The sequence below is a fragment of the Chiroxiphia lanceolata genome, chromosome 3 (genome assembly GCF_009829145.1).
Source record: "Chiroxiphia lanceolata isolate bChiLan1 chromosome 3, bChiLan1.pri, whole genome shotgun sequence".
Taxonomy (NCBI): domain Eukaryota; kingdom Metazoa; phylum Chordata; class Aves; order Passeriformes; family Pipridae; genus Chiroxiphia; species Chiroxiphia lanceolata.
This window is the reverse complement of record NC_045639.1, coordinates 42,426,501-42,440,774: the sequence shown is the minus strand read 5'-3', so window position 1 is coordinate 42,440,774 and position 14,274 is coordinate 42,426,501. Positions and strand designations below refer to the sequence as shown.

Sequence of the window (14,274 nt, the reverse complement as noted above, 5' to 3'; positions counted from 1 at the left end):
TATGGGGGTGCAGACACACTTTCATCACAGCCTGACAGTTGCTGCCAATGGGAAATAAATCTGAATATTAATGCGGTGAAGGTAATGGGCCATTTCCTTCTGGTCATCTTGTACTGGCCTTTCGTGAAATTGAAGTTCCTATGCTCTCCTTTTGCTGACAGCATTGAAGTCTACACAGATTCAGTACAACACATAATCTCAATTATGACTGGAGTCTTTTCCTGCCAAGTAAACAATTTTCAAACTGCGCAACAGTGAGAGGAGCCTCAGGAAGTCCTTAAGATGAGGTGAAGGATGCTGTATTTATTGGTAACTGTGCCAGCTAACCCGAGGTGGTTTTAAAGCAACAGCCCCTTGAAAGGGACTTTAATCAGCATTTTATAAAAAGTGTCTGCTGCCTTGATGTTCAGCTTGTCTCACATAGAGCTGTATAAGTTGCATCTGCTCTCTCTGGATTCCTTATAACCTTCTGACTTTTCTTACCATTTCTTATTTAAGATTTATGTCCATCTCAAAGAAGGGAGTGGTGCCGATGGGCTGGATGCTTTAAAGAACAAACCGCAGCTTCACAGTATGGTGGCTAAAAGCCTTTGTCAGAACGCCTCTGGGAAGAACTACATCATCTTCACAGGCCCAAGCATTACCAGCCTGAATCTCTTTGAAGAATTTGAGAAGCAAGGTGTGTATTGGGTGACTGACTGGGTTTTAATGGTGACAGACCTAGATACCTCCTGCCAAAAAAAACTTCCTAAAACTTTCTAAAGTCTTCACTGATATTTTGATTCCTTGTATAGGTAAGTTGTTCATCACTAAGAAATGTTCTCATTCATCAGAAGGTACTATACAGAGGACTTTCTAAGTTGTTCTTTAAGTCTTATGCCTTAAGTCTTCAAAATGAGGATATAAAACACATTTTAAATAAGATTATTTAAAGCCCTTGCTCTTGTCCTTTGCCTTAGAAATGGGAGGTCAAATCTATATGACCTGGGGGACTTTTCAGGAGATCTCCTATCTGCTTGTGATTTTTCTGTTCCCGTTGTGAAAGACTATGGGTGGGATGAATCCTTAGGGATGTACCTTAGAAGTCTTTGTTGGTTTAATATCTGTTGGAGATATAACTTCTCTAGATGATATTCTGTGCCACTGCAAAAGCCCTAGAAAACTGGGGGTTTGTTTGTTTGGGGTTTTGTTTGTTTGTTTGGAGTTTTGTGTTTGTTTTTTTTTTTGGTTTTGGGGTTTTTTTGATGGTATCAACATACCTCGGTAGGACAGCTTTTAGTTTTGGAAGCATAATAAACTCTACATTAGCAAAAGCACACCTGCCAGTGGAATGATGTCTCTCCCAGCAAGTTTCATGATAGTGCAGAGTAATCCCAGGTCATCCTTTATGTCAAATCCCCCCTCACCTTGGACGTGGAAAAGCCACATGTTACTTTACTTTCAGCAATGCTGAGGACTTGTGACTCCCCTTAAATTACAGAACTACACTCTTGCCAGTCACTTATAAGTCATTCCATGTAACTCTTGGCTTGTTCTTTGGTCATCATGACCTTACAGAGTTGGTGTGATGTGTAGAATAGGCCCTTCATAGCAGTAAGGCTGGAGGCTGCCAATATGCATCACAGCAAGGCCGTTTGCTGTTTCAACACACCACTGATGTCCAAGTTTTGCTTTTGGCATTGCAGAAAATGAAACTCACGCAAACCATTATATTAATGAAACATGGCCCAAAGCAGGGGGAAGGTCTGGGAATTGAGACAATATGTTGATTCTTATTTAAAATGAGAACATCAGTGAGCTGCACCAGTGCTGTAGTTGAGCACTTCAGACTGTGCTGGCACTGAGGGCTGTCTCTGTTGAGTTCCACGCAGGGCTTAGCTCCTACATTGTTTTAGGTAAGCTGAAAGCTCACTGAGTACAGTGGAATACCTGCATATTCTTGTAAAAGAGCCATGGTTTCCCAAAGGCTGCAAACAGCCAAATGGGAAAGAAGTCAAGCATATTTGTAGCGCACTGGAGTTTTTCCTCTGAGCAGAGACTGATCTTTAGTAAATAGTTTTTTACAGCTGATTATAAGCATTACATTTTTAAAACTACTAAATCAATGATGCAAAATGTGGGTTTAAAAAAATGGAGAGAATAACACACATGCTTCTAGTACCTGAGATTAAATTTTAAGGTTTAAATACAAAGACTGACAGACAAAAACTTGATTGTTGAGTTGCATCCTTTATGCTCAGCTAGGGAAGGATAAAGACAATCTGGTGTGATCCAGTTGATCTGTAGCCCTGGTGAAAAAGATGCATGGCTACTAAACCAGCTGAGTGTTTATTACTTGCAGATAATTCAAATTGTTCACAGGCTTGAATTATTCATGGGCTTTACACTGCCCGGATCATTCAAATTAATGATTTCTAGCGGGTAACAAATTCAGTAGTCTCTTTTTAAAGCATGTAATTTTTACTTACTATCTGATCAAATATGCTAATGCAATACTGAGATTTTAGTTTGGTTCATGATTTGTTATATAGCTTCATAAGACTTTATGATCTTTGACAGCTACCTCCAAAATTAAATTTCAGATCTAGTACTATCACCTTCCTAGGGGTGAAGTTATGAGGTGGGTGGGGGGTTAACAGTAAGACAGCAGGTTTATTGACTTTGCAAAATAGCATGGCACTCCTATATCAAGAAGATCATGGGGAACAAAGCATTTCTATGTAATAAGGTGATGGGATTGTCTGCATTTACCAGGAGTTACAAGGGGCTAGCTCAGAGGCTTTGCAGGGGGATGTTGAACTGGAAAGACTGTGAGACACTGGGAGAGGTGAGATGCTTGACATGCCAAGCTGTGATGAAGTCAGTAAGAGCCTTGGAGGAGAGGGTGTTTATTGACTCTCTACAAAGCAGATAGTGTATTGCCAGCAGTTGCTGGGATTCTACTGCATTGGCAGGACACTTGGGAAGAGGCAAGCAAAGAAGCCTGGACTGTACAGAGAGATCTCTCCTGATCTATCAGAGTAAGTGAATGTTGGGGTTTTCTGGTAGGTGGCTTAGCCATCTAAATCTGAAAAGGGCCACACCGTGACCAAGATGTGTCATGAGAGCCTGTTGAAAAGCAGCTATGCTCAGGTGCTCATGACAGTTCAAGACCCATTCTTAAACTGATGAATTTACTTTTTTTGTTAAAGAAAATTTAGTTTCTGGGCTAAAGCAGGATCAGCAGTAGAAAGATCTCATGGAGAACTGAAAAAAAAAAAGATATTATCTTAAGTGCTTTATTGTTTGGGGTTTCTGTGGCTTTTTCTCGTGACTGTCAACAGAGAAATAGGGGAAGATTTAAATAAGCTCATGCTTGGAAGCTATAAACTTTCTGGGAACATAAAAGTTTAAGGGAACTAAAGGGAATTCTGGAAAATCTAGAAAGAATCACCCACTAAAACTATATTAGTTTCTCTCAAAATTCTTGATGAAAAAGAATCTGGGGTCTTGGTAGCTAGTGAACTGAACATGAGTCATCAGCATGCCCTGGCAGCAAAGTTGTCCAACACTGTCCCGGGCTCTGTTAACAGGAGTGTAGCCTATAGATCGAGGGAGCTGATTATTGTCTCCTATGATTTTGGACAACATGCCCCCCAGCAGAAGAAAGGCATTGATAAACCGGAGTAAGTTCAGCACAGGGCCACCAACCTGACCACGGGCTGTACTACAGGCTCTGCTGTGGGGAGGGAACTGTTCTTGTTCAGGTTTGGAAGGGGCTTTGTGGGAATGCAACAGCAGCCTTATGCTACTCTATTGAGAGAACAGAGCTGGCTCTTTACAGTGGTGCATTGTGGAAGGACAAAAACCAACAGACACAGGCTGAAACGAAAGATGTTCAGGCTAGATGCAAGGTTTTAACTGAGGGCAGTGAAGCAGGATGTCCAGACAGGTTGTGCAGTCTCTGTCCTTGGAGGTTTTCAAGCCCAGAAAACATAAAGCCCTGAACAGTGCTGTCTGGCCTCAGAGCTGACCCTGCTCTGACAGGGGATGGGACTAGAGACCTCCCAAGTTGCTTTTCAACCTGAATTGTGCTTTACTCGATTGGATTCTGTGATCCTATAAAAACTTTTGTGGAATCTTAACTATCATTCACTTTCCCTAACCCTAGCCCCCACATGATAAAAACACTGTTCTTTACTGAGAGCCTGCTGTGTAGCATCTTCACTGTACCACACTAGACAATAATGTGCCTAGTAATATAAAGAGATGTCACTGAACATTATTGTAAGATCTGTGAAGATACCAAGAACTGAGAAAACATCAGAAAATAAGGCAGAACACTTTGATCTTTTTCCAAATCAAAAACCTGAATAGACCTCTTTTTTGTTTTTCAAGGGATGTACAAAGAATTTCTTTCTCTGGCTGCTAAATAGAACTGGAAACCTGCACTGAAATGCCCCAGATTCTCTGTTCTGCAAGCAGACAGCTGTCACTGCTATTCACTGTGACATTCATTCATAGTGCATGTCCCTTTTTCCCTCTCTAATCATTGGTGGTGTTCTTTATAGAGGACAGAACCTCCTAAAGCCCTGTGTCCCATGTTTCCCTTAAACAAATGATTCCTGGAAGTCCCTTTTGCACATTCTGAACCATGAGAAACAGCTGGCTTTGTCCTGCAGAGGGGCCAGTGTTGGCAAAGCTGCAAGTGCTATCGTTCTGGGTGACCATGGCATTCCCACAAGCTTTGCAGGATCCTGCAACTCCAGCACATGGACTAAAGCAAGGTCATTTCTCCACCCCACAACAGCCCCCCCAGCTTCTGACTTGACCCAGTGTTTCATGCAGAATAAATGATTGCAGAATGTGTATTTTTGCCAGAATTAGCTCTAGCCTGATGTCCTTTGTGAATGGTACTAGTGAAGAAGGGGTGAAACAGGCTTCAGCACAAGCTCTCTGGGGACTGATGACTCTGGGAATGAGTTTTGGTGACTACGTCTACATTTCCTCTTCTTTGCTAAACTGTCTTAGGTTTATTCATTTATATTGCACTTCCAGTTTAAGAAGTCCAGAGAAGGACAACCTGTCTCCACTGACTCCCATGTGTGTGGCAAATACCTGTTGTGATTCTGATTTAATTACACACAAAAACTTCATTGAGCCAGATGGACATAATTTTTATTGCTTCTATTGCCATAGTAACTGGGTGGTTTTAAAAAATTCTACAGATTAAGGGTGTCATCCACGATGAGAGTTGCTAGTAAATCTGCAGAAGTGCTGCACTTTTCTAGGCTATACAGCAGGAAGGTTACACAATGTGTTCCTGAGAGAGAAAGTGGTTCCCATTATTCTGTATGAGGAGTGAAACGTCTGCTGGAGGCTTTCTGCAGGCTTATTCCTACAATAAAAGGAAAGGCTACAATTAATTATTATGGGCTCTCAGAGGTGGCTGTTGCTGTTTTGAAACTACCACAATAATGTAGTTATAGCTTGGTTTTATACCATTGCAGTCTGCTGGAGAAAGTATCACGTTTCAGTGAATCGTAAACTTTAGGCAGCTAAAGAAATGCTTCTCAGGCTCGCTTATCAGAGCAGGGAGATCTTAATATTGGCTAGAAGAAAGCTTTCTAAAAGTTAGCTATGTTAATGGCAAAGTTTGCAGGTATGTGACCTGCTTGTTCGCACACCTCAGCAACAGAAGACATTAAAAAAAACCCCCACCTTTATATTGATTGTTGTCATCAGGCTTCTCTCACTGTCTTTTGTGGAAGGAACTTACTGGTTTCCAAGGACTGATTCATTCATTAGAAATAACCAATGGAGTGCAGGTTTCCTCCTTGAGGATGAAGTTTCCCCATTGCTGTGTTAGTTACTGCCTTCTGACATAAGTGGCTTAAATTTCTGATGGAAGAGCCATAGCTCCTTGTAGATCGGCCCACAGCAACTGGACTAATTAATGAGTATTTTCAATTATTTTATTAGTATTCCTGTAGTATCTGTGAGCTCTTGAGGGAATGCTCAGCATGCCAGTCATTGTATGAACCAAGGACAAAAGCTTCACCTGCACTCAAGAGCTTAGGTGATTCCAGAAAGACAGAGGCAGAAGAGCCACATAAAAGGAAACCCAAGAACAGAGGTAATGTGGTTAGGGGAAGCCAGACACTGTATTCTGACTTTGCGTTTCCTCTGTAAGGATACCATGCAAAATTTGGCATGATGGAAAATTTGATCAAGCAGACTTAGCTGAGAGATGAGTTTTAAACCACCACAAGATGTGCACAGATGTCACCTGCTTCCATGCCCATTGTTTTTTTCCACTCAAGTGGGTTAACATAAAACTGAGGGAGATGGTGGAAATTTCCATCCAAGATTTCCTTGGAAAAATTTGATCAAGATCTGCTTCTCTTGGACAAACAGAAAGAGGCTGTTATTATTTCACAGCCTAATGACAAATTCAAGCATTGTTATTAATATTGTTTCCAAATCTTGTTTGTGCCCACCTGGCTGCACTGAGGTGTGTTTTGTGGTGTTAGATTTTATTCATTGCCTCTTTCACAGGCCAAGAAGCTGTGAGCAGCAGACTGTGTTGCCTGCAGAGCCTATGATGTCTGTGCAGGACAAGATCAGTGTTCGCTCAGCTAGGGCACTGTGTGATTTATCTCCTTTCCCTAAAATCAGTTTTCACAGAACTTGTATTTCCATCTTCTCCATCCTTCTCGCATACTCATTTTTTAAATCAGCCAGTGGTTTCAGTGTTTTTTAACTGCTTAAGCAGCATTTCCTTAGTAAACCAGATGATGCAGGCGCAAGGGGTAGTGAACTGAAAATGAGGAACTTGGCAGCACAATGAAAGCAGTAGATTAAACCAGAGTTTGTCACCTATGTATATTGTGATTAAAAGCATCATGGGAGTCATGTAGGAGAATTTATTCTAGTTATCATCTAAGATGCTATAGCTTCCCCTACCTCTCTGCTCCCTCCACAATTTATTCTCTTAGCTAAACATCAAAGACTCTCTGGGTTAATAAATTCTGATTTGTCCCATAATGCGTATCACCGTTGGAGTTTTTTTTCAGACCAATTTTAAACATGTTGTGAAGACTATTACACAGATTGTAGATGTTATTGCTAGAAAGAATTATTTTTCTTGTCATTTCATCATGACTATGCAGGAGGTGTGAATACATTTAATCAAGAGAGCAGACTTTCTCCACTTGTCTCTGTTTCCAGAGACATTAATATAGGACACAAATCTTTCGTATTACAGAAGAAAACCAGTTGGCTGACATATCTGTTCAACTAGAATGTTGTAGGGCAAGTTCTTTCTCTATTTAGGTCACTCAGACTTGCTCTTCTGTTTTTGCTCTTTGGGTCCATGCAATGAGTGAATATGTTTGTTCATATGCAGAGATTTACTGCTGTGGGTTGCTGAGCACCAGGAAGAGTGACTGCACAGGCCTACCTCCATCCATGCTGAACAATTCTGAAACTCCACAGTCCAGAGGGCAGTACAGAATACGAATGAAGGGAAACATGTCCTTGATCTGCTGGTACAATAAAGGGCACTTTCGTTTTCTGACCAATGCCTATTCACCGGTTCAACAAGGTAAGCAATATTCCTACTTCTCATCTCAAAAGTGCACATGCTTTATGTCACAAGGCAAAATGAGTCACTGAGTTTGATAATAAGCCTGAACAAAGAGCTTGATCATAATTGGTCATAACATTCTAGATAAACAGTAGCAGTAGTGATTCCCTTTTGTGTCTTCCTACAGCTGTTCTTTTTTCCTATACAAAGGTTAAAAGCCTACTGCAGCCTCCTTTGCCTGAGCTGGTGGAGGCAGTATCCTTTCAGGTAGAAAGATTATGTCTTTGGTGATGGTCAGACAAGGGAAGATGATTATATAAGACTATATAAGACTTATATAAGACTATATAAGACTATACTAGCCCCATTTGCAAAGCATCTTCTAGGATTGCTGCTAAAGAAAAATGAATACACATCATGATATACTTAGAACTCTGAGCAGATCCTACAATTAATTTATCTTACCCAGTAAAAACTTAGTCACAAACAAACATCTTTTTGCCAGAAGTAAATATGATTAAGATTTCCTGTTGTATGTTAAATTGATTTTAGCAGTTGATGAAAAGAAACCAAAACAGATAATTTGGATGGTTCAAATAATGGCAAGAGAGCTTCTTGCAACTGAAATCTTTTCCTTTTTGAAAGTATACAGATGGTATTAAGAATGTTTGGAAACTTCTGTTAAATGCAATATGACTAGCTAACTCCTTAAAACTAGTTTTTCAGTGAAAATATTGTTTCAGTTTCTTATAATTTTTATTATTCAGATTTATGTATAACTGCTAGAAACAAATAAGAATAACCTAAACCTTTAAATGTAAACCCACCAATTCAAAGGCACCTTCTACACTCATTTTCTGAATCCCAAGCAACTCTCACATGCGTGTACAGACTATGGAAGCAAAGTTAATGCCAAAAATGACTGTATGGTAAGCTGAGAAGCTGACTTAGTGTGTTGTTCAATGCCTTCCCAGGAGGCTTATTACCTTAACAAAGTGTGGCTCACCCAGAGGAATTCTGCTGGGCACCCCAGTGGAGTGACAACTTGGTGACTCAGATGGGCTGGTGTCTGAGCACAATACTGAAAATACGTGAAGGAAATACGACACTTTGGAGACCCTGCTAAAGTCAGTTCCTGGAATAGTGTTGCTTCCCATGAGGGGCATTCGCCATTAGAATTTGTGCTGTTTTCCTTGTGCATTTTGCTGATTTAGATTATTCAGCTGCACTAACTGGACAAGAGTTATCACTACATGTCACCTGTTTTTTATAGACAGTCATGGAGCATTTGGCTATAATTCATAAATATTATTAGAAAAATACTCTGTAAACATCAATGTTAAGTGGCTCATTAAAAGGGGGAGCAAAAGCAAACTGTCCTTACAAGGAGCACATGGAGGTGTGAGCTGTTGTGCTTGTGATTGACCTTGGGTCTGTTGTGGCATAGATGGGATTGTAGGCTCTATGTGTGAGGTAGTTTAACATCCACCAATTAGGACCTCTGTGTGTTGTGGACAAGGCCTGCCCAATACATTGCTCACCAAATGCTGGCTGGGACAGTTGACATAGCTCACAGTGAATCAGAGCAGAAAACAGAGACTGGCTTTTTAAAGAGTGATGCTGGGGAAAGAGAGTCTCTAGTGAAGACCTAGGAACAGATGGAGACTCAGTGGGAAGGCAAGAGACCAGATTGCCTGCCTCTGATTTGGCATCTCTAAAGTCAGTGCAGCAGAGCTAGTTTAAGCCAACTTGAAGCTGGACCACCAAAGTCTCCTCTAAAGTGTGTAAATATAGAGGAGGAAGGGGAGGAATGTATGCTCCTTGAGGCAAGCCTCTAATGTGAGCACATGTGAGCACCTGCTGAGCACATGTGTTATATGGGAGAGGAGGTGGGGACAAAGGGGATTAAAACCCATGCAGGGTAGTTGAGCTGAGAGTGGCACCAGTGGGATTGCCTCGTGATGCATGGTGTGTGTTTGCACTTGGTTGAGCATAAATGTTTGCAGGCTGCAGGAGTCTGTAAGGAGAAACCTTAAAAATAGAAGGCAAAAGATGGTCAAAAGAACACTTAGGATAAGAAAAGGGGTGGACATAGCTAATAATTAGCTATTTATTGCAATTTAGAAGAAAGTCAAGAAGGTACTTGCCTGTATTAGGAGTGCAAATCCCACCCTAGCCAGAGCCATCAGGAGGGCAGTACACTTGTCAGAGCTGATCTAGGAATACTATTCTTAGATGCAGCAGGTTATTTATTATGGATGTTTTAAACCCACATGTCATAAGGCATCATCTCAGATACTAAAGGATAAGTCTCATTCCTTTAGTCCTGCAAAAATGTCCTCCTTTCTCTGCTATCAAGTATGTAGTTTCTGCCTAGAACAAAATCTGATTGGGTTTTTAATTTCCCTTAAGCTTTAACTTGAGTTTAATTTTGAGTTGTGCCTGTATTGTAGAAAAACTGAGAAGTCAAAAGAGATTGGGACCCCTAGAGAGTAAAAAGTTACCCTTATTCTAAAGCAGGTGATCTATGTGCTGGCCCAAACCTCCCCATCTGTGGGACAAAGCTGCATTTTTGTTTTTTCACTCTAGATCTGCTGCTCACTTTCCTAGCATCTCCATTACTACCTTCTAGAAATGTCTACAATATTTTCTATTTTTCATATGTAGCAGGATGGGGCAGGTAGCAGCCTCACTTGCTGCACAGCAGGATGACCAGAATAATGTCTCTATCAAAAAACTGTTGAATCCAAGATCTTTTTAAGAAGTATCTTCTTTCTGAGAACTGTCACAGGTGCTCTTCACCAACTAGCTCTACTTAAAAGCTGAACAGACAATAATTGAGGGTAGAAAACAAAGCTTGGGCCACATATGCAAGGACTAAAGAGCTGTAAATGGAGTGTTGGCATCTTGCAAGTGACTTGTGAGAAGATGGGAGATACTGTGGAGCCATCACAGTTGTATGAAGCAGTTGTTTAAGTCCCTGTGTGGTTCTTAGCCCAGGAGAAGCTGGAGTGAGGGTTGTCTGGTGACAGTCTAGTTTCCTGAAAAAATCAGCTTTTAAGATTGACCCAGAATTGGGAAGTCTGGGGCAAGAAGTATAATGTTAAAAAGTATGTTTCAGGATGGATGAGCTTAGGGTTTCAACTTTACATTTCCATGTGCCCTTTGTAAGCCTACAGTCAGGAGGTTGTGTCCAAGTATGCTGACAGCGGGGAGGGGGCCAGAGGACCCTGATGGGAAGACCTTGAACAATCAGACATTGTGCAATGCTGACTGTCTGCAATTCTGATCAAGAACTGTAACAAATCAAAGTCCTGATAAAAAGCCACATAGCACTTGGATCACGCAGTGTTATATTGTTATGAAATCTCAGTGTTTGCCAAGTTGGATGCAAGTGCTGATATTAATGAGGCTCACATTTTAAAAAAAACAACTCATGGTTCTTGTAAAATCACAGATAGGCTTAGAAGTGTTTTGAGGAAACAAACATGTCTCAACAAACCTTTGTCTTTCTCCTTGTTTCATTTGGAGTGGTATTTCCCAAGCTTTGCTTGATGAGCATACAGTCTAAAATTTTAAATAAAAAAGGGTTTAAAAAAACCCCGAAAGGTGATGCCTTTCTAAGGTGACAGCATGGAAGCCAGAAGCCGGCAGCCCTTCCAGCATGGAGGCAAAGGCAGGCTGTAGCTGCAGCGCAGGCGGTGCATTCACTGGAGTGCTTCCAAGAATGGGAACACAGTGATGCTGGGGGAGGACCAGGAGGGGAAACAACTCATCAGATGTGCCGGTGAGTCAGCTGGCTTGGGGCTGGCTTTGGACCGCTTGCCACAGAGACCTGCAGCCAGGAAGGACCCAGCTCCAGCTGTTGTCTTCCATGGGGAGGTGGCATATGGCTAAGAAGCAAGGCTAGGAAAGGCCAAAAAATAGTGTGCCTATAAAGCTATTTATATTCTCAAAACAAAGGAATGTTATGTGGAATATAATAGAAAGTGAGAGGGAGTATACAGTACCCATATAGCTGCCACTGCAATGCATTGTTTTAAGGATTATGAATACTAAGCAAATTGCAAAGGAAATACGAATCTCCAAAGGAAGAGAAAGGAAGGAAAGAGAGGAGAGCAGGAGAAGAAAGAAGGGGATTTTATTTTTTTTTTTAAACACTGGTACCAGAACATACTTGTCCTTTCCTGAACTGCCCTGGTGGGATGGCAAGTGATTTTGTGGCACTGATGCAGCAGGCTGATGATGTATCAGTCCTCTTTACCTCATGCTGGTCAGATTTTGTAGTACTCATTAAAAGGATCAAAAACACACTATAATAATTATGTGAATGTAATGAAGGATTTATTTATTTGGTTGTTCCTCTCCCCACTCCCCTCCACTTAAGCTACATTTACACCCAGCTTGGGTGAGGCAGAGGTGAAAGGAGAGTGCATTGAACAATTTAGAGGTGATATCATTTTGGACTCTTGAAAAATCAGACTTTAAAGACCCCAAATAAGTTGCTGCATGGCTCAGCTGTAACATGACATTTAGTAAGTGTCACAAGTCTTGCTTCAAAATAGCACAGGGGGCTTGGCAGAGATAACAGATGGAATGAGACTTCCAGTTGAAGGAATGAAATGGTGAAGTCTATAATCAAAACGTGAGTAGCATTTTAGGGATGATTGTAAAAGAGTTGGCAGAAAGAAGGCAATGAAAGGTTTTTTTGAAGGCCTGAGAAATGAGAAAGCCCAGAATTGTACCTGTACTGAAACAATGCTGGAGAAAGGATGCAACGAAGCCTATGCTTCTCTAGACCAGGAAAAATTTTGCTGGTATATATAGGGAGACAGTACGGATCCTCACTAGACAGTGCCATAGAGATGGAACAAGGGTGGTCCACACCTTGGAGAGTTGACAATTGAACCCTTTGGGGACATAAGTCAAAAGTTAGGGAACAGACTCCCATACTGTAAGTTTGTTTTAATCACCCTTCCCTCCTACAAGGAGCATCCCCCAGGAGTGGGGAAGGAGGACAGGAACGGTAAATCAAAAAATACCTAGGAGAGTTTCTTAGGAGAGCTTCTGCTGTAGTGTTGAATAAGGCCAGGTCAAAGATAGACCATGTGAGGGAATGGGGCCCATTTTTGGAGTAACCTGCTCTAGGCATCACATCTTTGTCAATGCAGAGAGTGGTTCGTAGGTGGCTGAAGGTGACCTGTTGCCTTACCACGGACTTCTGCAGTAGGCAGCATAATCGTCCCCCATGATGAGCTGAATTACCAAGCCAGCTGATCAGGCAGGGAGCATCACTCGCAGGCAGAGAAATGTGTGCTTAGCTCCACTGAGCAACCTAAGTGTACATCTGAGCTCTGGCTCCCCACAGCAGGAATCAGGCTGCTTTCCATTTCAAAGATACTGCGTGGCTCCTTCAACTCACACACTAGCATCACCTCTGTCTTGACTGAGTTTATCCAGTTGACTCCTTCTTATTGTATTTTCTCTTCTGTGTCAATTAGCATCTGGAAAAGTGGAGGTCATGTTGCTCTTGGCCCCTGTGGGTGGAGACAAGCAAAGGATTTAATTTCAAGAGACTCATTTGGGACTTCAGAATTCAAAGAATATAACAGCAGGTCACCACTCTAGAGGTGACCACAACTTATAGTGAACCAAAAAAGGAGAGACTAATACTGTCTGTAAGGGGCTACTGTGGGACTACAGCTATGTATGCTTTTTTCTGAATGTATGGCAAAGATGTTTGTGGCTAACCTCTCTTCATTTCCAGCTGAAAAATGATCCCTCTTCTTCTCCTTCCACTTGCTCAAGTGAGCATCTCTGTTACAGATAACTTCCCAGTATTAGGGCAAAACCTGTCAATAAGGTTTATTTTATAAAAAACTGTATATAGAAACCATATCTTTTAATTGCTAGACTTATGCTGTTAATTTGAGACTGTTATGTTTCTAATTGATGCAGGAGTTATAATTAAGAGAAAAAGTGGAGAAATTCCATGTCCATTGGCAGTTGAAGCCTTTGCTGCTCACCTTAGCTATATCTGCAAATATGATGACAAATACAGCAAGTAAGTAAGAATATGTGCATGCATGTGTGTATTCCTTTCACACCTTCTCTCGCTGCAATATCTGAGTCCTCCATGTTGAGCTGCAGCTGAGGGCCCAATCCTGCTTTCACCGAGTCTCAGACAAAACTTCAGTTTAAGTCAAAGATCAGAAGCTGGCTCTGCACAAGGCTGTTGTTTTGGCTCTATCTCCACATCCACCAGTCAAAAAGAGATGTTGAGACATAGGTCCTTAGCATCTTGTAAATGACTTTTGAGAAGTGTTGGGAGGATAAGCCAGCAAGCCGATGCTCTTGGCCACGTCAAATTGAAGGCTAAATAAAGAATTCAGCAAGGGTCTACTAGCCCCACAAGTGTCTCAGGCTAGCTCAGCTCTCCACCTCTAGCAATAGATGGTGTTTACTTGATTATCTGTCCTGGTGATATTTGTGTCACCTGGAGCCAGAAGAAAAAAGACATTCAGTTGTGCCTCTAAACCTGATCTACATGATCTGAGAGGGCAGAATGTAGAACTTCTGTCTTCTGCATTCCAGTTGGGGTCTTCAGTGTTAGCTCTTAATGTAGTAGGGAGAAACAGAAATGAGTAAGAATAGCAGTGGTGAGGCTTGGTTTTGGGAATAGTGATGAGGTGCAGAAGATTTCAAGA

General features: G+C 41.5%; 2 protein-coding genes across 2 annotated transcripts in view; one reads left to right on the top strand and one right to left on the bottom strand.

Annotated features, from left to right (window-relative positions):
* PGBD5 (piggyBac transposable element derived 5) overlaps positions 1-14,274 on the top strand; it is a 73,188-nt gene that overhangs the window by 50,077 nt on the left and 8,837 nt on the right. Inside the window, exons 4-6 of the mRNA XM_032681665.1 lie at positions 499-679; positions 7,388-7,585; positions 13,526-13,631. Coding sequence (XP_032537556.1) covers positions 499-679; positions 7,388-7,585; positions 13,526-13,631 — 485 coding nt within the window. The remainder of the gene's footprint in view (positions 1-498; positions 680-7,387; positions 7,586-13,525; positions 13,632-14,274) is intronic.
* GALNT2 (polypeptide N-acetylgalactosaminyltransferase 2) overlaps positions 5,174-14,274 on the bottom strand; it is a 122,738-nt gene continuing 113,637 nt past the window's right edge. The window contains exon 17 of the transcript XR_004355851.1: positions 5,174-5,377. The gene's annotated coding sequence lies outside the window, so the exon portion shown is untranslated. The remainder of the gene's footprint in view (positions 5,378-14,274) is intronic.